Source organism: Egretta garzetta, unplaced genomic scaffold, assembly GCF_000687185.1.
Source record: "Egretta garzetta isolate BGI_Z169 unplaced genomic scaffold, ASM68718v1 scaffold828, whole genome shotgun sequence".
Lineage (NCBI taxonomy): Eukaryota > Metazoa > Chordata > Aves > Pelecaniformes > Ardeidae > Egretta > Egretta garzetta.
Genome location: NW_009260636.1, coordinates 871,930 through 899,453, shown reverse-complemented (window position 1 = coordinate 899,453; position 27,524 = coordinate 871,930). Strand labels below are relative to the sequence as shown.

The window sequence follows — 27,524 nt, the reverse complement described above, 5'->3', positions numbered from 1 at the left end:
GGGGGGGGGCTTTGGAATAATTTTCCAAATAGGATAGTGGCAACCTAACTTGCTTTTACGTGGAGTTGGGAGGTATGGAGAGCGACCATAGAGCTGAGAATACAAGCTTGTGAGATGGGCCCTTTAGTATCTGTTTGTTGATATGTACAAGGCAGATTGAGACAATGCCCAGCTGCTGCTTGTTGGTCACATCTGTTTGCTCAGTATTTAAGTGAAAGCAGATGCTTCCCTGATCTTCAGAAGCTCTGCTGATTGCCTGCGGGGGACGAGTAAGTTGTTTTACTTGCCTTGGGTGGGGGAGGAGGGAGGTCAGGTCCATATTCCTGTTTGCTGCTGAAGCCTGACTGAAGAGGTCTCATGGTGCTCCTTGCGGAGTCATAGGTCAACTTGCCTTGTTGGGGGGAGCAGGAGCTTCCATCCCCTTCTGCGTGGGGTAGAGCCCATGTTTCCAGTGGGAGTTTCACCTGTATGGGAGAGTGGCTCAGACCTGAAGATATTGCAGGGACATGGGACACTAGCAGTGCCTGTTGTCTCTCTCTCTGTTGGTACATCATACTTGTGACTCCTGGCTTTCATTGTATTTAAGGTTTATTGAGGGGATGCTTTGGGGCTGTGGAAAACAGAATATTCTTCCTACCTTTTCTGGAACAGGCATTGTGTGGGTTATGCTGTTTCTTGAAGTACCCACCGTGTCTGAACGCAGAAGTGCTCCATGCAGTAAGATCCTTTGAGGTTTGTTTAGTAAGCCTGAACCATATGGTTGATCAGTTCCTTTTTGTATGTTATCTTCAGCTGATACATCATGAAGCATGGCACTAAGTATTACCAGGGCTATTAGCCTACTGTATGTGAGTGCAAATATTCTCAACAAATTGACTGTACGCTGAGAAGGGTTTGGTGTTATGTCTGTATCCAGACACAGCATCTTTAGGTTGTGCTGCAAGGTACCATAACTTGGCATGGACTTGCTAAATTGCCTCCAAGTGCCTTTGCTGATTGCCTTTGACTTCGGACAAGTCATGTTAGCTGACTTGTACACGCCGTTATGTTTCATTTTAAGCTTAACTTTCTGATTACACGCTTTAACTAAATTTTGCTGCCCTGTCATGTTGTATTTTGATAAAAGGTCTTAGCTTCTACTGGACAGTGACAAGTTTTCCACTTCTGTGATTTCCATGCGAGCAACAGAGAGGTTGTAGACATGCAGAGGATCAATCCTAGAAATCTTTACGGTGTTTATAAGATAGCACCAAGCTTTGTACTACTTGATGGGCCCTGAAAACCTAATAAGCTACCTGGTGGACCTTAAAGACTCACTTCTCTGCTCCTTGCCATTGTGCTGCTGGTGCGATCACTAGCAGGTGACAGCTCAACAGTGGCTTGGTTACAGGCAGACTGAATCCCGCTTCCTTTTCCAAGACATTGCTTGTCTTTGGCATCAGCGAGACTTTTCTCTGTCTCTTTTTGACTGATAACTTGGTTTTGTACTTTAAGATTATTGCCTCTGACATTACAGGTGCAAGGTGCCAGTAAATGCAAACGCTCCTTCATCTCCTTGCTAGCTAGTGCTTGCAGAAATGTAACTCCCTGTATGCTGAGGTGAGAGAGAAGCAGCTGGGAGAGAACAAGTTACACGGAACCATTAGAGTAATATCTGACTTAAAGTATATCAAGGCTCCTATCACACAGTATACTTCTTGGGACTTAGTACCTGTCAATAACTATATAATTACAGCATGGCACAAGAAGGAAAAACATTCTGAAACCTCAGTGGAGATAAAAAGGGAAATGGAATAAAATTCATGTTGGTTCTATTGTATCTATCTCAATGTTATCTCTCTCTAGGGCTCTAAAACCCTGTGGTCTTCATGTTTAATGCTTTCTTTGACTTTTTTGTTTTTTTAAAAGGTGCTGATATTGTGCAGTGGCTTATGAAGAACCTCAGCATTGAGGATCCAGGTAAGATGACCACAGCTGGGGAGGAACAGAGACTCCATCTGTTGTGTGCCATTAGACAGTAGATACTATGTTACTGCGGTCTAAAATACCAGTAGAACATTTTATCTTAATTAGAAGTCTAATGCCTTACACTGCAACCCAGAGAAAGCACATTGTAAGAGTCTTAGCCTGTCTGTGAAGTTGTTGCTACCTAAGAAGGCCAGATTGATTTTAAGGTTGTTCCCAGACATAGAAAGGAAGTTGGTGGATGTGTGTCATTAAGCAGGCAAAGGCAGACACAGGTTTTCATGATGTGGAGAAAGGCAGCCATGACTGACAGGACATACTGGCCAAGGATGACACAGACACCATCATGGGATCAGATGATGGCTGCTAATTTATCACAGCAGATAGATAAGTGGATAATCAGCCATAAACAGTGATCAGTGTATGGGCCCAGTCCAAATAGTTCACTCTTCAGAGAAACCAACGTCACTTTGGCACAGTTAAGAAGTAACTATTGGAAAAAGAGGAAGAAAGGATCTGTATGTCTAGAAGTTTATTTTCCTTATCTGGAAAGGGAAAAAATGCAGCATCTCACCTCCCAGTTTGTTTCAGCTGCCTATTGTCACCATGTGAAAGCAGAGCTCACCTGCCTCCCTATACACACATATCCCTTCTCATGAGTCCAGTCAAATCCCAAATCTGAATTTCAGCTGCACGCAGTAGCTTTATTATCTGCCTGGGGGCATATGAGTAGCTGATGTATATTTTGCAGCTCTGAGAAAGTTGATGCAGCTTTTGACAGCTGATGCTGCTTGAAAATCCATGGAAATGCACCTCTGTGGTGGTGAAGGTTGCCCTGGCAGTTGTTGGATACACGCTCCCCTTTACCTCGGTGCTGTTTCCCCTAACAAATGGCAATGCTACAGTGTCAGGATTTGTCTTTATGAATAAACATGCTGCTAATGACCTGATGTTGCAGGTGTTTGTCAGATTTGAGAGAGGCAAGTGGGGTTCACTGATGGAACAGGCTTGTTCTCAGCTGTCACCTGTGATGGATAATGTGCTTTGAATTGGATTTCAGACTCTAGAGCTGAACTGGTGTGTGACATTTTGTAAACATAAAACCAGCAGGTTATACATTTGAGCAGCGTTGCATCTGTACTGTAAGGCTGATTTCTGCTCCCCTGCTTTCCACGGTTTGGTTGGAAGGCGTAAGGATGCAGCAGGGGTAGAGAGAGGCACGTGTGCACCAGGTCTTCACTTGAGTCATTGCCAGGGCCGCTGCTGAAAGCAGAGGAGCATGCAGTGCACATCTTCCTGACGCATCCCTGCTGTTTTCTTTCTTTCACAGGGGAAGCAATACACTTGGGAAGTCTTATCGCTGCACAGGGCTATGTCTTTCCCATCTCGGACCATGTCCTTACCTTGAAAGATGATGGGACATTCTATCGTTTCCAGGTTGGTGACCCCTCTGCTTTCCTTGTGGCCCCTTTTACTGTCCCTGCAATATTACAGCTGAAATCACCCGCTCTTTATCTCTAAGCTTCTGTTAGGTCTGTGAAGCCAGGGATTGAGGCTATTTTGGTAGAGGCCTTAGGAGGTTATGAAGTCCCTTCAGAAAGATCTGCTTTAGAATCCCAAATCACTCTCTTCTACTTTCTGACACACAGTTTTTACACAAATGAACTGGTATGTCCTGTGATTATTTTTGATACATGATTTTAACGCTGTTGTACTCGGAGTTGAACTAAACCAGGAGAAAAAAAAATTAGTTTCAGGTTCTAACCCTGGCACAGAATTGAGTAGCCACCCTCCTGTGCAAAATGGACCAGGGCAAACTTTGGAGTTGGACATTCAAGTTCTGGCACCGCAGAAAATTCAAATTTTTATTCTCTCTTGGTTACAGATCGGTGTGGGAGGGGGCAAGCTTCAGGCTTTGGCTCTTTTACAGAGGACGTGTATCCTTGGCAGTCACCTAAGCTGGGACATCTCTATCCCTCAGTGTCCCTGTGTCTCCAGATGTGTTGAATTTTTAAAGCATCCTGCGCTTGAGTTCCATGCCCTTTCCAAAAACTGCTGCTGTCAACCTCTTAGATAACTGAGTGCTTGTGCTGCAACAGCTCCTTTTGGACAGATTGTATAACTTTAAAAGAAGAAATAAGTTCGAACCTGGAGTCCTACTGCCTAATCCTGCTGTGGCTGAATTTGTGTTTTTCTGTTACATGATCCCAGCCAGCTCCCTTGATCTTCCCTGTGACCTCTCTTCTGTTCACCCCTCCTGTTCCTCCTTTACATTTGCTTTCTCTTATTTAGTTTTTATTTGAAAAGCCTGTTCTCCCCTTTGCATCTGATGTCGCTGCTGCTCATGCTCACTGTCCTACTGCTGATGTGGTATTGTGTTATCATATGAGACCAATGGCACGGTGAACAAAGCAGCCCAGGAGATCACAGACCTCCCCTTATCTTACCCCACCTTCTGGTTGCCTGGCGTCATTCAGACTAACATTTTTCATGACAGTTCCCTTGCTTTTCTGAAAGTCCCGCTCCTCCTGTCATGCAAGACTTGACAGAAGCTGGGGTAATACTGATTGCCCATTTAGTTGTATTTCTCCCTATTTTAAAAGAATGACACTATAAGAAGTTGTCCTGTGCAGCTCTCAGGAGCTAGATTTCAAAAGCAGAGTATTGCTTCATTTCTTTTCCTTATTTTAAGCCTGTGTAAACCACATCATCAAATTGTCTTGACTGCTTGTTGACTTTTCTTTTCTTTCCCTTATCTTTTCCTGAAACTTCTGCTTTTTCTTTGCCTGGTGTCATTTCCTGCACTAGTTCTCCTCAGCTGTTTTCTGCAAAAATAACCTGATAGAATCGTTTTTCTTTTCCATTACTCTCTTCTTGCCACTCTCTACCTCAACATCAGTCCCTCCTTTAACAGTAGTTCATCATCTTGTGAAGTTCATAAGATACATATCAGTGAGGAGCAGTGAACCCTGTATTGTTTGATCGTTCCACGTTTTCTCACTGTACTTTGGTGCAAGGAATAGTCTTTGTGTGCGTAATGTCCTATGCCCATTTGTGGCCTTACATCAGTAATGCAAAACAGTGCTCTGTAATTTGTGTGATCACAGGGATGTTATTTTTCATTCATGTTAATGAATGGTATTCATGTTTCATTCATTCAGTTTTCATGTTAAAACTGAAATACAGCCACATGTAGTAATATCTTGTAATTAATTGTAGCAACTGCAGTATGCAGACCTGGATAGAAAACAGCAGCAGTAAGCTTAGCAGAACTTCTGCTTTCAGAATTACTCTAATCAGCTGAGTTTTGACCTCTGCCATCTGTTATATTTAAGAAGTAAATTGTTTTGTAGGCTGCCAACCACACTGGTAGCTGCTCCAAAAAAGCAAGTGGTGTGTAGCATATATAAAAGGCCATGAGGTTTCTCACGGTCCTAAAAAATGTATATATCTATATATATATATATAGATATATAAAAAAATATATATATAATTTGTGAATTCCTGGAGAAAGAGGAGGTTCTGGAGACAGAGGGTAAGAGGTCCACATTCAGATGAGATGGCAACAGCATCTAAAATGTCATCAGGACACTGGACATCCTCCTCAAGAGATGCTTGTATTATAGCACCTCCATTTACCTGTGGTGAGGAATGTTAAAAGTGATACCTTCCTGGAAAAGCTTCCTCGCTTTTACTGAGATCTGTGGCAGTGTTTCTCCTGATGGTAGAGACTGGGACATAGACTCTGTGATTCTTCTTTTTACACTTGTAAAGTTCTTCTGCATCTGAATTGTTTTTCATCTCTTAAATTACAAAAATGTGTATGTTGTTTCTTAGGCACCGTACTTTTGGCCTTCAAACTGCTGGGAACCAGAAAACACGGATTATGGTGAGAGTATAATTATTCGTTGTAGAAAGTTAGTGCAGAAAGTTTGTGATGGAAAAAATTGTCCTTAAAATAATTACTGTTGGCCATCTAAACCCTTCATCAGCATACTTTCTTGTCAGACTGCAGTATCAGATCTCAAATACATGAAGTGAAATCCCAGGGTGTCTCAAGCCCATGCAGCTGTAGCCATTGAGTTCAGTGAGGTCAGGGTTTTACCTACTGTTACCTTCGTTCTCCCATAGCTCTGTTCCTTTCGGCAGGATTTATGGCAAGCTGAGTACTGCTCCTTGGGAATCTTAAATAATACCAGTATTGCTTTTGTGGGAGAACATACTCTGATCTGTAGCTGAATGTGATATGTTGATCAATAAAAAGTTACCTCATCTGGGCACTCATCTGGCTGATCAATAAACCAGTATATAACTGATGGCAACCCATAGTTAAAGTTCTCTGATATATGACATCAGACTTATTTTTCCTGTTTTTTTTTAAGATTGCCAGCTGATAGCTGGTAAAAAAGAGGAGACTGAGCATGGTTTATGAGCTAATAAACTGGTGCGTTAAACAAGTGAGTGCCTGCAGACAGTGATAATACATAAAGAAAATATGTCAGTGTTGTTATCTTTAGCTGTCTGCATGCAATGTTACTGTCTTTTCCAGAACTGCACTTCTTTCACAGCTAAATGATCAAATCAATCGTTGCATCCTGGTGTGGCATTGGAAGAGGAAGTGAATCCACATGTGTGCTCATAAAACAGGAGCTTCTGGAAGTGCTTCTTTTGAAATATCTCATAACCTAAGATCAGTTTAGAAGTCCTCCCTGAATAATCAGGTTTTTTTTTTTTTCTTTCCTGGGCAATAATTGCTCATCATTATGGATTCTGGAAATCATTTGCTGGGGTGGAGAACTAGCCTGCAATGGTGTCTGTCATGTGATAGTTCATTTGCAGTCCTGATCTGCAGGGAAGCTAGCACAGACTTACGTATTTATCCCAGTGAGGGAACTGCGTAGGAGAAAACATGGTGCTGTTCATTATATGCAAAATAATTTCCAGATTTTACAGTCACCGTATATCACTGTCTGAACTGTGCCAAATATGTATTCTGTAAATACCAGAATAACAATCTGAAGAGGGAAGTTCTGTTTTTTTCATATAGTATCTGATAAATAACTGGTTTCATAGATTATTGTGCTGCAGGGGCATTGAGTGGAGCAGTACACCTCAAAATAAAGCACTAGATGAGCTGACCTACAGCTGGACAAGCTGCAACTGTGTTAGCTCTGAGCCCTGTAGTGACAGCTTTTCATCTGTCCCAGAAATCTCTAACATATGCTTATAATCAGTCTTTGCATATCAGAGGCCTGTACAGATGGAGTCTTCCCAGGAATTAATCCCAAACTAGCAGTAGACCCAAATAAAACTGAAATCCCAGCAGCTCTTCATACTTCTTCTATTTGCATGGATTCACTCGCAGGACAGGAACTAACTTGCTAATGGCAGGTCACTGCCTAGCATGAAGAAATGCTGTGAGATGACTGACTCTCGCTTTATTTGGTGTTGTAAATGGCTTACAGATGAAACTGCTCTTGAGATGTATATATACAAATGCACAAGCTCTGGTTACCATGCATAATATTGGCTCATTATATGAAGGTTAGAATTATAGGAATAACACAGAATAGAGTTACATGAGTAGTGCTGGTTTTTTACATATATTTTTAAATAGAAGAACAGGTTTCCAATGGAAAACATCTACAAATGTGTCAGAAAATTGTATTTATCAGGAAACCAAGGTCCATGGTTTTCAAAGAAAAGCTGAAATTTTCTCAAAAAGATTTGTTGCGGTTTTGTGTAGATGATGCTTTGCCTTCTGCCCCGCTCCAGTTTGGCACACCGTTGGACAATAAGTACCTGGCTCTGCAGCGTGAGAGAGAGCAAAGCACAAGGAAGCTATAAAATTCACATCCGGATCCATCCCAAAATGGATGGATCCTCCCTTATGTACTTTAGGCCTGACTGTACACCCAGGGTGTGCTGGGGACCTTGTGTTTCAGCCTCTAATGGAATTGGGGTGAGCTAGCAGTCTAGCTGAGGCTTTTCCTGAAGGCAGCCTGGCACTGGCTTGGTGTCATGCACTGAGCTCATCGTGACCTTCAGAATCCCAAACCACATCAGTTTCTGCTGTCTGCCTATGGTGAAATGTGGAAAGGCTTTTCTTAACCATTTGAAATGCGCAGAATAAGTGGATGAAGCATATGAAAAAGTGCCATGCTTCTGTTTTCATTTTAATAGCCTGATTTTTTAAAAAAAACAAAAAAAAAAAAAATCAAACAAACAGAAGCAAAAGGGGAAAAGAAGTGCAGGGCTGCTCACTTTGGCAGGCATATTCCCAAAGTGCTGAGGGGAGCAGGTTACTAATGCTAAATCTTTTACCAGCCCCAGAAGCAATTGTGCCTTTCTCAGACATCTTGTTAGGTCTTGGCATCTACTCTCAGCACTTTTAAATGAGATGTCCCAGGTGTTAAAGGCCTCTGAGATTACTAGTGGGTAGTGTCAGCTGGGTATTCAGCCCTCTCATTCCTTGCGTCATGTTGCTTTCTGATGAGAACGAACAGTGCATGGACCACTTTTTTCTTTTTTAAGATCTAGTACTAATAATCTGTCTGTAATTGTTTTCCATTCTGTTTCTTCCTTTAGCCATCTATCTTTGCAAACGGACCATGCAGAACAAAGCTAGGCTGGAGCTGGCGGATTATGAAGCCGTAGGTACACTGCTGCTAGAGTTGAAAGATGGGGGCTGCAGGGAGAGCTTTGCTTGCCAATTGAATGCTGCCATTTTGTGCTTTGGGGTCAGCCTTTACTGTGTCTTTTTTTCAGTTGTCAGAACTGTGTGGAGATCGATACGGAGACAACATCAGGAACGTGATTGGGGAACGTTCCTGGCTTTGCAACATCTCAAATTAAAGCATCTGCTACATAGTCAGTCCTCCAAGATTGGGGAAATTGCATGAAGTTTCCATTGGTTTCCTCTTCCCAGTTACCAGTTTCTGGTTTATATAGCAGATATTAAGACACAAAATTGATGACTTTCAGGTGCATTACTGGGCAAGTAAATTGCTGATGACCCATCCAGTTACAGACCTTAAAAGGGAAGTTTCAGATATTAGACTTGGACTGTTTTTCAATATGCCATATAAAAAGTATTACTCAAGCCTATTCAGGGCGTATTTTCTGTTATGAAATGATTATTCATAAAAATATCCCCAGCCTTGGCTTCAGACTGTGCAGGGTTTGAGTGGAGAGGAGTAGGAAGACAGAGGCCAGAGGGGCAGGGCTGGTGCGAGTTTCGTTGAATGCCAGAAGCGTGATGCTCTGACCAGCTGAACTTTTCTTTCTACCATATTGACTTTTTTTTTGTTTACTAGCTTAACAGTGTAACAGCTGAATTTCAAATGTGGAGTTTTTTGTTGGAGGGTTTGTTTACAAAGCTGGTTCTAGTAGACTTCCGTGTTCATATTTATTACAATGAAAGCATTTATTAGAAGTCCTCCCTGAATAATCAGTTTTTTTTTTTTTTTCTTTCCTGGGCAATAATTGCTCATCATTATGGATTCTGGAAATCATTTGCTGGGGTGGAGAACTAGCCTGCAATGGTGTCTGTCATGTGATAGTTCATTTGCAGTCCTGATCTGCAGGGAAGCTAGCACAGACTTACGTATTTATCCCAGTGAGGGAACTGCGTAGGAGAAAACATGGTGCTGTTCATTATATGCAAAATAATTTCCAGATTTTACAGTCACCGTATATCACTGTCTGAACTGTGCCAAATATGTATTCTGTAAATACCAGAATAACAATCTGAAGAGGGAAGTTCTGTTTTTTTCATATAGTATCTGATAAATAACTGGTTTCATAGATTATTGTGCTGCAGGGGCATTGAGTGGAGCAGTACACCTCAAAATAAAGCACTAGATGAGCTGACCTACAGCTGGACAAGCTGCAACTGTGTTAGCTCTGAGCCCTGTAGTGACAGCTTTTCATCTGTCCCAGAAATCTCTAACATATGCTTATAATCAGTCTTTGCATATCAGAGGCCTGTACAGATGGAGTCTTCCCAGGAATTAATCCCAAACTAGCAGTAGACCCAAATAAAACTGAAATCCCAGCAGCTCTTCATACTTCTTCTATTTGCATGGATTCACTCGCAGGACAGGAACTAACTTGCTAATGGCAGGTCACTGCCTAGCATGAAGAAATGCTGTGAGATGACTGACTCTCGCTTTATTTGGTGTTGTAAATGGCTTACAGATGAAACTGCTCTTGAGATGTATATATACAAATGCACAAGCTCTGGTTACCATGCATAATATTGGCTCATTATATGAAGGTTAGAATTATAGGAATAACACAGAATAGAGTTACATGAGTAGTGCTGGTTTTTTACATATATTTTTAAATAGAAGAACAGGTTTCCAATGGAAAACATCTACAAATGTGTCAGAAAATTGTATTTATCAGGAAACCAAGGTCCATGGTTTTCAAAGAAAAGCTGAAATTTTCTCAAAAAGATTTGTTGCGGTTTTGTGTAGATGATGCTTTGCCTTCTGCCCCGCTCCAGTTTGGCACACCGTTGGACAATAAGTACCTGGCTCTGCAGCGTGAGAGAGAGCAAAGCACAAGGAAGCTATAAAATTCACATCCGGATCCATCCCAAAATGGATGGATCCTCCCTTATGTACTTTAGGCCTGACTGTACACCCAGGGTGTGCTGGGGACCTTGTGTTTCAGCCTCTAATGGAATTGGGGTGAGCTAGCAGTCTAGCTGAGGCTTTTCCTGAAGGCAGCCTGGCACTGGCTTGGTGTCATGCACTGAGCTCATCGTGACCTTCAGAATCCCAAACCACATCAGTTTCTGCTGTCTGCCTATGGTGAAATGTGGAAAGGCTTTTCTTAACCATTTGAAATGCGCAGAATAAGTGGATGAAGCATATGAAAAAGTGCCATGCTTCTGTTTTCATTTTAATAGCCTGAATTTTTAAAAAAACAAAAAAAAAAAAAAATCAAACAAACAGAAGCAAAAGGGGAAAAGAAGTGCAGGGCTGCTCACTTTGGCAGGCATATTCCCAAAGTGCTGAGGGGAGCAGGTTACTAATGCTAAATCTTTTACCAGCCCCAGAAGCAATTGTGCCTTTCTCAGACATCTTGTTAGGTCTTGGCATCTACTCTCAGCACTTTTAAATGAGATGTCCCAGGTGTTAAAGGCCTCTGAGATTACTAGTGGGTAGTGTCAGCTGGGTATTCAGCCCTCTCATTCCTTGCGTCATGTTGCTTTCTGATGAGAACGAACAGTGCATGGACCACTTTTTTCTTTTTTAAGATCTAGTACTAATAATCTGTCTGTAATTGTTTTCCATTCTGTTTCTTCCTTTAGCCATCTATCTTTGCAAACGGACCATGCAGAACAAAGCTAGGCTGGAGCTGGCGGATTATGAAGCCGTAGGTACACTGCTGCTAGAGTTTAAAGATGGGGGCTGCAGGGAGAGCTTTGCTTGCCAATTGAATGCTGCCATTTTGTGCTTTGGGGTCAGCCTTTACTGTGTCTTTTTTTCAGTTGTCAGAACTGTGTGGAGATCGATACGGAGACAACATCAGGAACGTGATTGGGGAACGTTCCTGGCTTTGCAACATCTCAAATTAAAGCATCTGCTACATAGTCAGTCCTCCAAGATTGGGGAAATTGCATGAAGTTTCCATTGGTTTCCTCTTCCCAGTTACCAGTTTCTGGTTTATATAGCAGATATTAAGACACAAAATTGATGACTTTCAGGTGCATTACTGGGCAAGTAAATTGCTGATGACCCATCCAGTTACAGACCTTAAAAGGGAAGTTTCAGATATTAGACTTGGACTGTTTTTCAATATGCCATATAAAAAGTATTACTCAAGCCTATTCAGGGTGTATTTTCTGTTATGAAATGATTATTCATAAAAATATCCCCAGCCTTGGCTTCAGACTGTGCAGGGTTTGAGTGGAGAGGAGTAGGAAGACAGAGGCCAGAGGGGCAGGGCTGGTGCGAGTTTCGTTGAATGCCAGAAGCGTGATGCTCTGACCAGCTGAACTTTTCTTTCTACCATATTGACTTTTTTTTTGTTTACTAGCTTAACAGTGTAACAGCTGAATTTCAAATGTGGAGTTTTTTGTTGGAGGGTTTGTTTACAAAGCTGGTTCTAGTAGACTTCCGTGTTCATATTTATTACAATGAAAGCATTTATATTGCATAGATTTTAGGATTTGTTTCCAAAAATTAAATTTTCCTTCTTCATCTGGGTACTTTTGTGCACATGGATATATATACATGCCACTTGGTCCTTTCAGTGAAGAGCATGCAAAAATTGCTGCTTATCTAGTCCACCCTGGAAATGCATCCGGAGTTCCCAAGTGTTCTAATCTTGAAGTACAGGCATGAAGGAAGGAAAATAATAATCTGCATGCACATCCTTTTGCTGAGTTTTCTCTTTTGCATATTGTTGATTTCATTATTAAAACCATTAAAATTGCTCACAGCCAACCAATTAACTGTAAGTACTCTAAAGATCTATCATAAAGCAACAAAAGGCTGTTCAGCAGCGCACATACTCCCACACACATGCAGCGAGGCTATGGCTAAGTACTTCTGCACTTCGTTGTCTACTGAGAGTAGCAATGCTCCAGTGATGGCAAATAATTAGATCTTGGCAGTCTCTCATTTTTCTTGTGAATATTGCATTGCACAATTAGAGATTGCTTCTGCATTCAAACTTTGCCCTCTTAATTAGAGACAATCAGATAAGAATGGCACCAACTCTTCCGAGTCATTATGGGAGCTGAAGCAGATCCAACAATGGAGATGTAAGCTGAGCACAAGCGCGAGAAACAGGCTTAGAGGAGTGGGAAGGAGCCCTGTGTATTTACAACACGTTTTTGGAGATGTAGTATGAGAATGCCTCTCCGTAGGCACCAGCACTGACCCGGAGTTTCCAAAGAGAATCTCTACAAAGTATCTCAGGGGACATATTCTCATTTTTAGGTTCTGCTTGCAGCATTCATAGACAACCCCCACCCCCATTAATACTGTTAGAGAAGGGGTCTTGATGATATGATTAAGCTTGCATAATTGCGTTCAATTTTGTTTACAATTGGTCAAACGTAAGCATGATTCAAATATTGCTTCAATTGGTGATGTTTCATTGGCTTCAGCATGTTTACTCCCGAGGGCACATGTGAACATAATTTAAAATAAAATAAAATAAAAAAGAAACCCACAAAAAATTGGGTTTGCAGATAATTACAAGTAGTTCTTCCTTGTAGCCACAGTTAAGGAAATCAGCACAGCTGTAAATCATTTGCTTAACTGTTTTCTTCCGTGTATATGGACTGAAACTCTTACACAGACTTGGTGGTAACAGGACCAAGCTTTATGCCTTGTTACACAAGAGTTTAAAGTAAATAATAAAAAGATTTCTTCTAGCACTGAAATGCGTGCACTTAAGCGCTTTTTTGAAATAAAGGGAATAGGTATAAAAAGAACAGCAGTAGAATTAGTAGTGTTCATTGCAGTGGGTGTTGTAGGCCTCCTTGTCAGGGTGGGGGTGAATATGTGACTTCGGGGTGCCATTTGAGCCTGAAATTCTGTCCATGTCCTGAGTTTGACCTTGAGCTGTGATGAAGTCACATCTTACCTCCAAATGTTCAGATCACGACACTCTGTAATGGGTCTGGACAAGAGCTCTTACTTCAGATGTAGAGCAAGGCTGCATCTGGACCCAGTCTTTGCAGTTAGCGATGTTCGTTGTTCAGGCAAACAAGCTATTTCCTTTTATAAATCATCCTGGCAATCCCCAGCCTTCAGTGCTGTGCAGCTGCGTAATGCTCTCAGCGGTGACCAGGACTGAGCAAAGCGAGGGATGCTCAGGCTTTGCACCTTAGCAAATGCCTGAAGAGAAGCGAGCAGCGGGGGGAGGAAGGGGGAGTGGGGATGAGAGGGAAATGTGCAGGTGGCAGCCATCTGCTATCAGAAATGAAAGTCGTCAGCTTCATAAAGCTTCTCAGTGTTATCTTTTGGGGAATGAGTCCATCATTATTTTCATAGTAGAACTCAGGCTGTCTTCATCACACTCCATTACATCTCCCTGACAGGGCCCTCTTGGCTGCAGCTACGGGGCTGCAGCCCAAAAGGATGTGTTACAACCTTGCTTTGACTGCAAGATAGTTCACCTGAAAGCAACACCAACTGCCATGTCTTGAGTTTTCCAGCTTAAAAAAAAAAAGGAATAAAATAAATGCCCGCCGTGCTGCATTCTTAAGCAGTTTTTATACTTACAGGGGTTAATTGTTCTTACTATTTTTATCTTTTGTCAGGAAAACTTAGCAAGGCTTCAGAGAGCGTTTGCAAGAAAGTGGGAATTCATCTTCATGCAAGCTGAGGCCCAAGTGAAGTGAGTAATCCTGGAGCACTAAACCACACCGGTATTTAGACCTGTGAAGGGGAGGGGATTCTGTACAGATAAAACTTCTCTTTACTGCAACTAAGCCTAGATGGTGTTGGTGAATTTTAATCACCAGCAGACTAGAAACAATAGAGAGCCACGTCTGAAGGTTTGTGCCAGAATCTGAAAGATGGGTTTAGTTATCTGTACATGGAAATGTTGGTCAGGAGCTCCTTAGCCTGGATTCACCATGGGAGCTTGGCCACTCAGCTTCTACTTTTGTGCAGTATTTTTGTCTTGTGTAAATGGGAAGAACAGAACTTTGTCATCTGTGTTACTCTGTGCTTGTAAAGTATTTCTTAGTTTAAAACTACTGCCACTTCGAAGTGATTATAAGGGTGGTATTTACAGCTGACTGGATTTGGTTTTCTCATTTATACTAATCCCCAGTTGATTCTATTGTACCTCTACTCTCTGCAGTCCCAACCTGTGCTACTAAATTAGCGTGGAGAATTAAGTACCACTTACATGAAACTTACTCAGCTTTAGTATTTGGGTTTTTTCTATCCTGTGCTCATAACTGAACTGAAACTTCCTTTTTTTTTTTTCCCCTCATCTTCCCTTGTGAAAACAGTTCAAAGCCTCTCAATGTTTTGGGCATGTTTTCATTATTGCTGCAACATGGGTATGGTCTAGGGTTTGTAGACTGGTGTCTACAAACTAGCACCTGAAACCCTCCATGTCCATGTTCTGCATGTAGTTGTCACCTATAAAACGGAAAAGTTGGTGGTGATGGTGTGTGAGAACCTCAGTATTGACACGGTACCACTAGAAGGAATTTGCACTTTCAGCATTAGATGCTAAAAAAGTTAAGGAACATCATTTCTTGAGGGTGTGGCTGCGGTATATGTCTCTATCTTTGATTAACTCTTTGGAATTTTGATGAATTCTTTGCTTAATAACATCGTAATTATGCACTATTTAAGTACATGGTAATTATCCTTTAATTTACAAGGTAATTAAGGGATTTTTTCCAACCAGAATACCAGTGTTCTGTTTGGAAGAGAAAATTAGGAGTTAAGATAGCAATTGTACTTTCAGTTACTTAAAGGTTTATTGCCAAGATGAAAAAAAAATTAAAATCTAAGTCAAAACAAAATTCTGCATTCTCTCCACAGCATACAATTATTATCTAAGAAAGAAATGTAAATATCAGATTCTTGACATCATCACTGTCGCTTATTCCTCTTTTCTACATTCATTTTTCTTTGAAGTGTAAGCATGGACTACCCACTATCAACTTTTCTTGCTGGCTAGTTTCAGCTTCTTGGTTCCCAGTTCATGTGATGGTTTAATCTTCGGGTTTTCAACAAGGCAGGGCTGGAATTCACAGTGTAATTCACAGCCCTGAATTAACTAAAAAGGAAAACAAAGCAAAAATACCTGAAAACATTCCTCCTGCTTATCAAGTTCTGTTCTGCCTTCCATGTCCTTGTTTGCACACAGGATTTCCTTTGCAAAAACTGCAGCCACAGAGAATCTAATTGTGTTGTGTTGTCATAGTTTAAAATATGAAATACTGGTTTATCAGTAAGTTTGGGGTTATGAACAAGTACCTCAGATGAGCACAAAGCACCCCTGAAGACAATTCGTGGAGCCTCTGAAGTTGGTGTGGTGTGTGAGGTTGGCCGAAGACTTCACCTTCCCTTTTGGCTGGGCACGAAGGGCTTGCTTAGAAAAAAGAAGTTTTGGGCTGGGTGTCTGCGTTTGCTCCGCAGCGCAGTACAATGACTGATATCTGGTGGCTGCTCTGTCTTTGTGGGGGGACAGAGCTGGTGCAGAGCTGCTTTCTCATCTCAGCTTTGCAGGGAGGATATTCAGAGACCGATACCAAGCTGTGGAGGACTCAGGCTTTTTCTGGGGATGGGTGTTCAGAAACTTCAGTTTCAGTCCCCCGTTTCCTAATCCCTTTTCTAGCACAGGCTTAGACAAGGATCAGTGCCTTTCCAAAAGAAAAACTGGAGAGGGGAGAACCTGATGGTCAGAAATCCCAGCTGGTGTGGTTTTTTTTCCTCACTGCTTTCATTTTCCTGGGTGGTGGCAGTGCAGAAACCTGGCACAGGGATGCTGTCATCTTTTCAGTCCTGCTCTGGAGGCAAAGGCGGTTCCTCCTTCCCTGTGCCTCACCCAGCCTTCCCACAGGTTGATCTTGCAAGCTGATGGTGACTTTGTTGTGCTCACGTGTAGAGCTGAGCACAGGAGTGAGGCACCAGAAGCGAATTGCTTAATGCTGCCAGGAGATAGGGGAACAGTTGTTTTGAACGCCCTCCGGTCGCCTTTGATGTGTGTGCTTTGAGTGAGTTGATCCACTGGCTGCATCAGGGCTGAAATTACTGAGTTACAGTTGTGCTGGCCCAGTCCGTGTGTCTCTTGGGCAAGTGCTGGCTTGCATGGGGCCATGCAGCCAGCTCTGCTCTGGTTGCCCGTGCTGTCACCCCTCGCTCTGCCAACACCAGGGTGGGGGGCAGAGCCAGTCTGCTGAAAGCCCTAAGGAGGGTGTCCCCAAGTGCTGCCTGTGCTGTCGCTGCTGGGAATGCCTGGGATAGCTGCCCCTTCGCTGTCTGTGGTCATGCCAGTGCTGCCACTGGGGCACCGGGGTGCAACGGGACCTCACGACATGGATCTCCATCCAGCACCAGCTGAGAGCTTCACCTAGAGAAAAAAACTCCTGGGGAGTCTCCTGACAAAGCCAAAGCCAAACGCGAAATTCTCCAGCCTGCCAAATCTCACAGTCTGGGAGCAGAGTATCGGGAAAGGTTTGTTTTCCTCTCCAGTTGAAAAAACAGATGTTAAGGTAAATTTTCCACCTTAATAGGAAAATCTCTTTTGCCACGTTGGAGTAAACATCAGTGATATTTTGTTCATGGCACATGGCCTTGCAAGCAGGAGTGTGGCATTGCTGTACAACAAAGTGGATTTCTGAATGTTTTTTTATCATGGGGTTAAAAACCCCAGCTAGGAACTATAACAAAGAAGAAAGCATTTTTGTACATTGACTTATACGTTTGTGCTTTGGCTTTCAGAATCGACAGAAAAAAGGATAAAACAGAAAGAAAGATTTTGGACAGCCAGGAGAGAGCATTCTGGGATGTGCACAGGCCTGTGGTAAAGCTCTTTTTGAATGATGAGACTTTCCAGGTTTTGACAGGAAACTTTTAATATTAGTAAACACCATGCCATGTACTGCATGAAGACATTGCCTTTAAAGTCACCACGTGGATTTTCCTCACAGTTCAAAATACACCAAGTGTCTACAAGATTGTTTTAGACATTCTAGGCTTGTGCATGCATGGAACCGTTGATTTGGAAATACGTGATAAATATGAAGTTTTTTAAGATTATTGTGCATATGAAAGAAAAGTAGCTTACCCAGTTTGGCTCAGACTTCCTAGAAAAAGCTCCCCTCTTAGCTGCAGTATTTCCTTTTGGTGCCAAAGTTATGAGTAAATGGATTGGATGCTGAGATGCTAACTTAGGGTATGTGCAGTCTCTTGTTTAGCAAGGATAATTTATGGGACACAAATTTCAGGAAAGAATTTTGGACAAGATCTAATTGTACATTTTAGAAAGCTAAGGTGGCATGTGGATTGTAAACAGATGAGTGATACCATTGCCGTTGCTTTTCAGCCGGGCTGTGTGAACACCACGGAAATGGACATTAGAAAGTGTCGTCGTATGAAAAACCCGCAGAAGGTGAAAAAGGTCAGTTTCTGGGTTTGGCTGTGGGGTTTTGTTGTTGTTTTTGTTTTTAATGCAGATCATGCTTGACACCTACAGTATATCAGACTTACCCAATAGGAACCAAAAAACCGTTTTGCAAATAGCACTTCTGTTTTGTTCTACTTGGTGAATTTACTATTCCTGTTTTACCAGCAGAGCAGTACAGTCTGGGTGATGGGTAGAGCTGAGAAGGGCATTAAGGAGCTCTGTTCCAGATGATACCTGGCTCTGCAGTCCTTATTAAAAATTAAAATTAAAAGCAATTGGCAAAAGTCCCTAGGTCCCATTTTCAGAAATTATTTGGGCACAGATTTTTCAGAGCTGTTTATCTACCTTAATAATTTCAAAGATTGGATCATTAGCAACTTGGGTGTCTTTGACTTCCAGCAACTTTTAGCTTTTCTGTGTATATAGTATTATAGAATCATTTAGGTTGGAAAAACCCTTTAAGATCATAGAATTCAACTGTAAACCTACTACTGCCAAGTCCACTACTAAACTGTGTCCCTAAGCGCCATATCTACACATCTTTCAAGTACCTCCAGGGTTGGGGACTCAACCACTTCCCCGAGCAGTCTGTGCCAGTGTTTGGCAACCCTTTTGGTGAAGAAATTTTCCCTAGCATCCAATCTAAACCTCCGCTGGTGCAACTTGAGGCTGTTTCCTCTTGTCCTATAGCTTGTTACCTGTTTTGGAGGTGACACCAGACTCCTGAACTTTCTTTGGCAGTTAAATTGCAGCAGAGCTATTCGCATGTCTCTTACAAATGTTAAATAAAAAGCAAAAGCACAAGCACAAGCGGGTAACTGATGTTACTTTTAGTGCAGGTCTTTGTCCGGAAAACGGATGGCTAGAAGTCAATCTGCAGGTTTTTGTTTAGAGAGGTTCATGTGAACTTGACCCATTGACACCTGGTTAAGCTCGTTCTTCAATGTGTAGTTTTACAACAAGAAATTAAACCAAGTCAAAAAAATGGCATAGGATTAGATCCTAGTTTTTTTCTTTCTCTGCTTGGTTCACCACAATGACCGCTCCCAGTGTTCATCCTGCAAGTGTTGACACACACAGCCTTCAGAGCTCCTAAAAAATACCAGCTGCATTTTAACATCTAAAATAACTTCTTTTCTTAACATGCCTGCAGACCCTCCAAGTGCAGGTGTCTGCAGCACGGTCTGATCTGTAAATTTTCATAGAATCATAGAATGGGGTTGGAAGGGACCCCTAGAGGTCATCTAGTCCAACCCCACTGCAGTGAGCAGGGACACCGCTAACTAGATCAGGTTGTTTAGAGCCCAGACAAACCTGGTCTTGAATGTTTCCAGGGATGGGGCCTCCACTACCTCTCTGGGCAACACGTTCCAGTGTTTCATTACCATCCTTGTAAAGAATTTCTTCCTTATATCCAGCCTAAACCTACCCTGCTTCAGTTTAAAACCATTACTCCTTGTCCTGTCACAGCTGTCCCTACTAAAAAGATTTTCCCTGTCTTTCCTATAGGCCCCCTTTAAGTACTGAAAGGCTCTGCGCAGCCTTCTCTTCTCCAGGCTGAACAAGCCCAACTCCCTCCAAGCTGAATGATTATTGACCTGTATGGATATAAACAGTAGGAAATAGCTGGCTTGTTACCTTACTGCTTTGCATACTGCACTTTTCCTCATTGCATAACAGAGAAAAATGCCATAATCTCTTCTGCTTTATTAATTGGTTCCTTACAGTCAGTGTACGGGGTTACAGAGGAGTCTCAGTCCCAAAGCCCTGTACATGTGCCCTCCCAACCTGTACGCAAAACTACAAAAGAGGATTTCCGGAAACAAGTAAGTAGGTGGCTATATGGCAACTCTTGTGAGAACTGTTATCTGAAAAAAAAAGAAACAAACCCAAAAAACCAAAACCTCAAAACAATAAAAAATCCCATATAAAGTTACTGAGGTATCAGCAAAACCAATTGTGTGCTTTACTCGCCCTTGATCCTCACATACTTTACGCAATAAAGTAGTATTTAAAGATACATATTCATTGAGCAATGTATTTGTATGATGATATGTATTATGGGTAATACTGACCTTTGAATCTATTATTATTCTGTCTGTGGACCAGTAGACAGATTAATTTCCAGTTCACTGAGGATGTCTGAAAAGTGGGCAGTGAGGATGTCTGAAAAGTGGGGCACAGGCTCAGGATGGGTGGTGATGAAGGGCATCGTTCAGTGCATGACTGTTAGACTGTACAGTCAGAACTTTTAGGGTACTAGGAAAAAGTTACTTGCACAGTCACTCCCAAGGAATGACCAGCCAGCTCACACATCCTTGGCCCGGCACAAGGAGCTCTCCCTTGAAATTACTTTCCTGCAACAAGCAGCACTCACTGAAGTACAGGCAGGAATCGCTAGGTCAGCATTTTAGTAAAAGCAGCTTTAAACGTGTTTCTTAAGCAGCCAGTTTTAAGGTGGTCTTCTGAACACTAAATTTCTTGAGCTTTTTCCATCACAGGCAACGTAGGCTGCAGAGTACTGTGAAGAACTAGTTCGTAGCAGAGTGCAAATGCACTGTAAAACCGTTATTGGTCTTGTGGTGCCAGTCAGTTAGAGAAATGGAAGAGAGGAGTGTGGTGTAAAAAGATCATATTGCACCCTGAGTAGTCTAGGAACCTTGGCCCCAAACGTGTGCCTTTCCTACTTTTAATTATGTCTTCTGAAGCTTCCCCTCGGGCTTTGCCATAGGGAATGGAGACTCCTGTTGGAAGCAGTTAATAAGCTGCTCCTAATACCTAGGGAAGGGTCCCATTTCCTTCCAAGTTACTTTCAAGCTGTTTGGAAAGAGAAATCAATAGCATGTTGGGATATGGTTGATGCATGCTGTACAGCTCATGGATTGTTAATGTCCTTGTCATCTCTCTCCTCAGATAACTTTTCTGAACGTGCAGATAGAGAGGCATTGTTTAAAGATGTCCAAAGTAGCAGAAAGGTGAGTGTCCCCATTTGCATGATTTCCCATTCTTTCCTCACCTCCATTTTGGCATTTCCAGAAACAGAGCGCGGGCAGGAACACACAAAGGCTGGTCCCCTTTCTGTGCATCAATCCTTCCCCCTCCTTGACCGGCTGTGCTGTCTGTCTGCTGACCACTGGCACTTCTGCACTCGCTCTTCTGCCACTGACAAAAAGTAGGTGGAAAATGAGGATGCTGACGTACTGTAAAAGGAAAAAAAAATACTATTCACAAAAGAAAGAACCCTTGCAGTACTTTTGTTTCCCACCCCTTTACAACCTAGAGTTTATTTACAGAAAAGTCATTCCTGTTTCAATTTGAAAATACCCTTTTTTCTTTTGTGGCTGAACTCTCAGTGCTCATCTCTTGTTAGTCTGGCACGGCTCTGGGGAGGGAGCTGCATTTGAGTCTTGTTGCACGTGGTGTTCAAGTCCATGTTCATACTGGGGTTGTAGGGCCAGTTTCTGCTCTCATTTACATATACAAAACCCTACAGGAAGTACTGGCGTTGTACTTGGACTACTCAAGGCAGTGGTTTAAGAGGTGGATTTCTCATAGAGGCAAATCAAGGCACAACTTGACTTGCAGAATATTGCGTTCTGATAGGAAAGTATGGAACAGGTAAAGAACAAGCTTGAATTTAATTGAGAATGACAGCTCCTTTACTTAGATTCTTGTAAGTTATGCACATTTGCAGGGGAATCACTGAGACAAACAAAGGGATCAGCATGCTCTTCAGTAACATCACTTTTAGAGCAAAACTGTATTGAACATGGGGGACATGATAAGGGGTGGTGCCTTGTAGAGAAATAATAGAGGAATTTTTATTTAAGCAAATTTAAAAAGACATTACCGTATGAAATGTGCTTTGCAGTGCCTGCACCTGTAATTAGCATGTGTGTACTAAACTGGGCAAATTAAGTGGAGAGAGCCCAAAAGTAAGTTCCTATTGGCTCATAAGGTTTAACAATTAAAATTAAAATTTCTCCAATTAAGTAGAAAGTATTCAGAGGCTCCCTGAAATCGTGCATACGCTATATTGTACAAGTGAAATTAGCACATTCATATTTATGCTTTGGGCTTTTTGGTTCTTTTTTGTTAAGAAGATACCTTTGCGCTTTACCAGAAAATGTCATTTTGTACTGAATTTACTTACAATGACCTTAATATACTGAGACAGTAATAATTTCCAGGCTGGTAATTTACAAGCAAGCAGATCTGTTTTGCTTAATTTTTTCTAGGTAGGTATTTATTCAATAAGATGGACTCAGTAAAACTCATTCACTTGTGAACATCGAATCCTGTCAACATAACACACCTGTGGTTCAAGCTCATAAGGAGCTACTGACATTACAAATGTAACATTGTCAATGCCGAAAAAATCTATCAGTTTTCAGTAAAACTGGACAGAAGATTTTCCTGGTTTGAAAGGGCTTTTTTTTTTTTTTTTAATTTGTCCCAAATTGGAGAATAAAATGTTGCTATCAAAACCTGTGCAAATCGATAACCAGGAGGAAAGTAAGTAAAATGAGAATAATCAAAAAGTTCTTTTCTCCTGTTTTGAAAGTTTCATTTTGAAACTATAAAGAAGGAAAATTGTGGTTGTGATATTTATATCGTGTGAAGAAGTGCTGGGTTATGTGATGACTTTGGGTGGCAGTGTTGCTGGAGGGTCCCAGGGCTGGGTGCGGAGAGTGGTGGGAAGTGCAGCCTGGATGTGGATCATCCCAGAGCAGGTGGGAGGGAAGTGAAGGGGCTGATGAGTCCAGTGGCTTGGCAGAGGTGGGGATGGGTGAGGAGGAATGAATGCAGATGACACGAGTTGAACAATTCCCTGAAATAAAAGCCTGCGCGGCCTGAAAGCCCAATGTAAAATGCTGAACACAAACACCGGGAATAAATCTGCTGCGTAAGGAGGTGCTGTTATTAGCCAGTCACTTTTCAGGCTGGTCCCCGCTTTCAGGACTAGTTTAGGTGGCAGCGTGGCAGATCAGGGTGCAGGAGACGATGTCTTGGCACGCTCTTTTCGACAGCCAAGCCTGACAGTGGCACCACCTGCCATTTTTTCAGTACAGCGTAAAGGCTCTTTCAGGCAGGATGAGGGAAGTAACGAGGAGCAAATAAGGCAGGGGGTGGTGAGGGAAACAAGCTGCTGTCTAATCTGTTAGAGGAATAAGATATGAATTATTTTAATAGTGATAGACCGATTGCATGCATTTTCCAATAATGCATGCTATTCTATGCAATAGCCCATGTTCAGCAGAAGAGGAATGGAAGGGCTCTCAAAAGGTTATCCCTAGCTCCCACAAAATAAATGCCCACTACTAAAGATTTTCTTCCCCCTCCTTCCTGTTCCCCTTCCAGGAGTAGATCTGCACCAGCTGTGGGAGCAGGAATCCCTCAGCTGCTCCAGGCACCTTGGAAAGAGTCATCTTCTCCTTTCTTCCACATCCTTTCTCCCCACTTGGGACCTGCACACTGTCAGGTTTAGGAGTTGGCAATGAGATTTGAGAATTATTGAGCAAAACTATCAATATATTCTAACCTACTGTTTTCCCTGACTACACTGTGCAGTGTTAGTGCAATCTCACTACATGTGGCACCGCAGAAATGGCAGGGGGAAAACCAGAGCATCTTCCCACCAGAAGCAGTCTTGGCTCCCTAGATGAAAATCTGTGCTATCCTCTCAGCTCCTCAAAGTTACTGTGAAGGCTCAGCAGGGCCCCCCTGATTGCAAGATAGTTGGGTTCTCAAGGCAAGCTCTTCACCCTTCAGTGAACTCTTCCCACCACCTCTTCTACCAGAATTACAGAGCATCACCTCAAAGGCCAGAAATCCAGGTTTGCATTTTGACAGAAGTGCTTCCCCTTAGGATTCCCCTGCCTGCAACCTCCTTTAGACAATGAGGCAGCGATTCCACTGCTGTCATTGTATTGAATCAGCAAAATGCACTTAGCAAATCCTCGGTGTTTCATTTAATTTAGTTTTTTCCCCTTTTATTTTTGCTAGTAGTTGTTGTACTAGCACCTCTGATGCCTTCTTATTATTTTATTAGGAGCAATTCAAGTTTCACTGATTGATCCTTTTTGTTGGTGTGGGGTTTTTTTGGGTTTTTTTAACCAACCCTCTCTCTCATTGATGTCTTAGGGATTGCTGCTGCTTTCTGAAATTGGACGCTGCTCCCTCCTCCAACCCTTGACCCACAGCAGTCATGAAATGTAATTAATGAAATGAGATGAGACAGCCCCGAGTGCCCTGAGGGGCAATGGGAACCTGCTGTGGTTACAAAAGTGTATGATTTTAATGCCTCATGATAAGAGCTAGGACAAACAAAAAGAAATAATTACTGTAGAGCAGGTCAGGGAAACTTTCTGCCTTTTGTGACCCTTTGTTTCACAGGGTCTTTTCATTCTCCTGCCTTTTTGAGGTGTGGAAGATCAGAGGTAAAGTTTAGCATGGGCAATCGCAGTGCAAGCAGATTAGTTGTTCAGTATGATGAGACTCAATTAACTTAGTTAATTACTTGGCAGACCTAGGCAAAAAAATTAAAAAGTGCCTTAGAGTATTTCCAATATAGACTAGGACAAATTTCTTCTGATTTATTTCATATATGCTGCCTTTCTTTTGTAAAAATGAGCCCCTAGCCCCAACCCCAGCGGAATTCCTGAATCACTTATGCAAGCAGACACAGCCCTTTTCCCAGGAAGGTCTTTAAATATCACCCTAGTGAGGATTAGAGGCTGTGTGTCTTATCTGACTCGTCATGAAGCAAGCCAGCATAAAGGCCAGGTGTTTTTCCAACATGCATATAATTTACTACATTCTACGTTAATTATTATAAACTACTGTTGAAGTATTTTACAATAGTGCCATTAGACTAAACAGTATGCCAACGTAACAAAAAAATTATCTGTAGCCTGAAGCTTTGATGCTCAGGACTGCGATCCTCCAAAGATTTAAGTGTATTCTTAGCTACAGCACATGACCCTATTTAAATTAGTTACTCATAATGCATAAAGTGGGTGCAAAAGTCTGCAAAAAAACCAAAAGACCAGGAGGCAATAGCAACGTGCAACAAATTAAGTGAAGGACATGCGCTTCATAGTCATCCCATGGCCCTCTGGGGGGAATCCTACCATAGCAATCCAGTTGTTGCCTCATGGGGCTTTCTGCAGGCATCTCGACAGAGGCGAGCTTGAGGAAAATACTGCAGTGAGCTGGTGGGTGTTTGCAGAGAAATCCTTGCAGGCACCATCCCTGGCAAAAGGGGCTCCTGTGGTTGCTGAGAAACTGACTAATCCCTACAAAAATAAAAAGAAGCAGACCAAAAAAAAGAAAAAAAGGAAAGCTGTACCTCTCTGACATGTGACTGAGCATTCAGGCCCTGATTCTTTTCTTTCTTTCTTTCTTCTTCTTTTTTATATCTGTCAGTTTAATAGCCTATACAGAGCAGTATGTGGAATATGACCCCTTTATAACTCCTGCTGAGCCTTCCAATCCCTGGATAAGTGATGATGCAGCGTTGTGGGACATTGAAATGAGGTAAGAATTGGTAGTTTAAAGTAATGTTAGAGTAGTCTTGCCATTTCGTCTGTATGTTCTTCCCACTGCCCTTTTGGATAGGAAGTTGGCTGCCTGTAACTTTGCAAGATACAAGTGCATAGCTAAAGTTTAAACAGGAGCTTATGCTTTATCACTTCTTCTGTGAATTATTCATCCCTTCCACTTCCACAGGACTTGATGTGTGGTACTCTGTAAGTCAGGTAGCAGATGTTCTCATGCCTGTCAAGGACGTGCAGAGTCTGAGGTCTAAGAATCCACAGATAAGCTAAGAGATATTTCTGCACATCTCCTCTGACCCTCGAGAGCCTGCTCTCTGGTCCTCCCCCAGCTGCAGTGCTCCAGCCCTGTTCCTGCTCTGGGATCCCATGAAAGATGCTGCTGGCAGAACAGGATGGGTTATAGGGCAGTGGCCGTTCTCACTCTGTGGAGGTGGATTTGGCACAGGAGCCAGAGGTGTGTAGCTTACATGTCATACGTGAGACTTGGCAGGTCAGAATTACAATAGAGTGACAAAGTGAGTTTGGGGCTCACCCCTTAGTGAACAAGCTGGCTTGTCTCTGTTACGGTGTCTAATAGATGAAAAGAAGGAGGAATGACTATAGCACCTCAGAGAGCTTCACCAAAAAAACCAAGCACAGCGCTGCAATTTAGATTGTCTGTTGCCCGTGAGATGCTGGTGCAAGGGAATTCTGTCCAGCGTCTCCATCTCTCGCCATCACAGGCTACCCACAGCCCTTGTAGCAGGGTAGAACTGTCCTGCCAGCCTCTGCGCCTAGCAGCTATTGCAGCAGGTTTGAGTGGAATCACCATGCCACGTGTCACCTTCACTACTCATACACATCCTGTGGCCAACTACTGCAAGTGCTCAGCAGCTTCTTCTAGTGTTTAGCTGCTGCTGTTTGGCACCAGACCTGAACTGGGAGTTCACTTTAGCAAATCTTTGAAAAGAGAATGCCTAATCTAATCCTGTCTGTTCTTGAATAATGATGTAAAGTTTAAGATGCTACCAGCCTAAGAAAGCCAATTTATCAGTGTTCCAGGAAAAGTGCAAGTTATTTCCCTGTTTAAAAGCCCTGTGGTCTGGGATGCCAAAGATGTTTCCAGCTGCTTCTCTGGTAGTCACAGAAATCTGTTTGTTCCCTAATCTCTGCCCCTCTTCACATAATTTTAATATTTTGGATTTTGTTTTTAGTCAGTTTCTCTCATTTTCTCCATCCTCCCTAGCAGGGCTAGAACCAGATAAAGCCCCTGAAAAATACTTCTCTGGAGGAACCCCCACCCACAAAGTAATCCAGGCATCCGTTATTTCTGCATCTGTTGAGGTAGCTGCAAATCCCAGAAAAGATGTCTGCAACCCTGAAGAATACAATTAACCTGATGTCACAGCCTTTATAGGAATTTAAAATAAATGCTTGGTTTCTGCTATGATTTCTGAGTTAAGGAAGGTGATTCTCCTGCTGATGAAAAAGAGAAAGTTGTATTGTTGGGAGATGGAAGAACAAACAGCTCTGTATTTCCATTTTATTCTCTATTGTAAGAGAACTCGCTGCATCTGCATCTAGTTGCAACTTGCATGAATAATTAAATGATCCCAGAGAGCTGCGGTAGCCCTTGTGTTGCCTGCAAAGCTGTTTCCTCAGTTAGGAGAGCAGAGCCCTTGCTCAGGAAAACAAAGAGCCTCTCACTTCTCATGGTAAGGCCAGCTTCTGATTATGGACAGCTCTGTGCCACCACAGTTCATCCTTCACGGTACTCGGGACTTGGGAAATGCCACGGAAAGCCTTCAGTTTCAAACAGCCCTTTGGCCTTTTCGTTCATGCTAGAACATTGTGCAGCAGCAAGAAGAGTAGCTACAGATCTCTGGATTCAGCAGG

At 42.4% G+C, this 27,524-nt stretch overlaps 1 protein-coding gene across 1 annotated transcript in view; it reads left to right on the top strand.

Annotated features, from left to right (window-relative positions):
- The window catches only part of RGS6 (regulator of G protein signaling 6), a 101,470-nt gene that overhangs the window by 34,361 nt on the left and 39,585 nt on the right, over window positions 1–27,524 (top strand). The window contains exons 2-11 of the mRNA XM_009645560.2: window positions 1,909–1,959; window positions 3,296–3,402; window positions 5,803–5,854; window positions 8,554–8,618; window positions 14,255–14,331; window positions 17,406–17,487; window positions 18,010–18,084; window positions 19,818–19,916; window positions 21,004–21,065; window positions 25,519–25,629. Of these exons, the coding sequence (XP_009643855.2) occupies window positions 1,909–1,959; window positions 3,296–3,402; window positions 5,803–5,854; window positions 8,554–8,618; window positions 14,255–14,331; window positions 17,406–17,487; window positions 18,010–18,084; window positions 19,818–19,916; window positions 21,004–21,065; window positions 25,519–25,629 (781 nt within the window). The remainder of the gene's footprint in view (window positions 1–1,908; window positions 1,960–3,295; window positions 3,403–5,802; window positions 5,855–8,553; window positions 8,619–14,254; window positions 14,332–17,405; window positions 17,488–18,009; window positions 18,085–19,817; window positions 19,917–21,003; window positions 21,066–25,518; window positions 25,630–27,524) is intronic.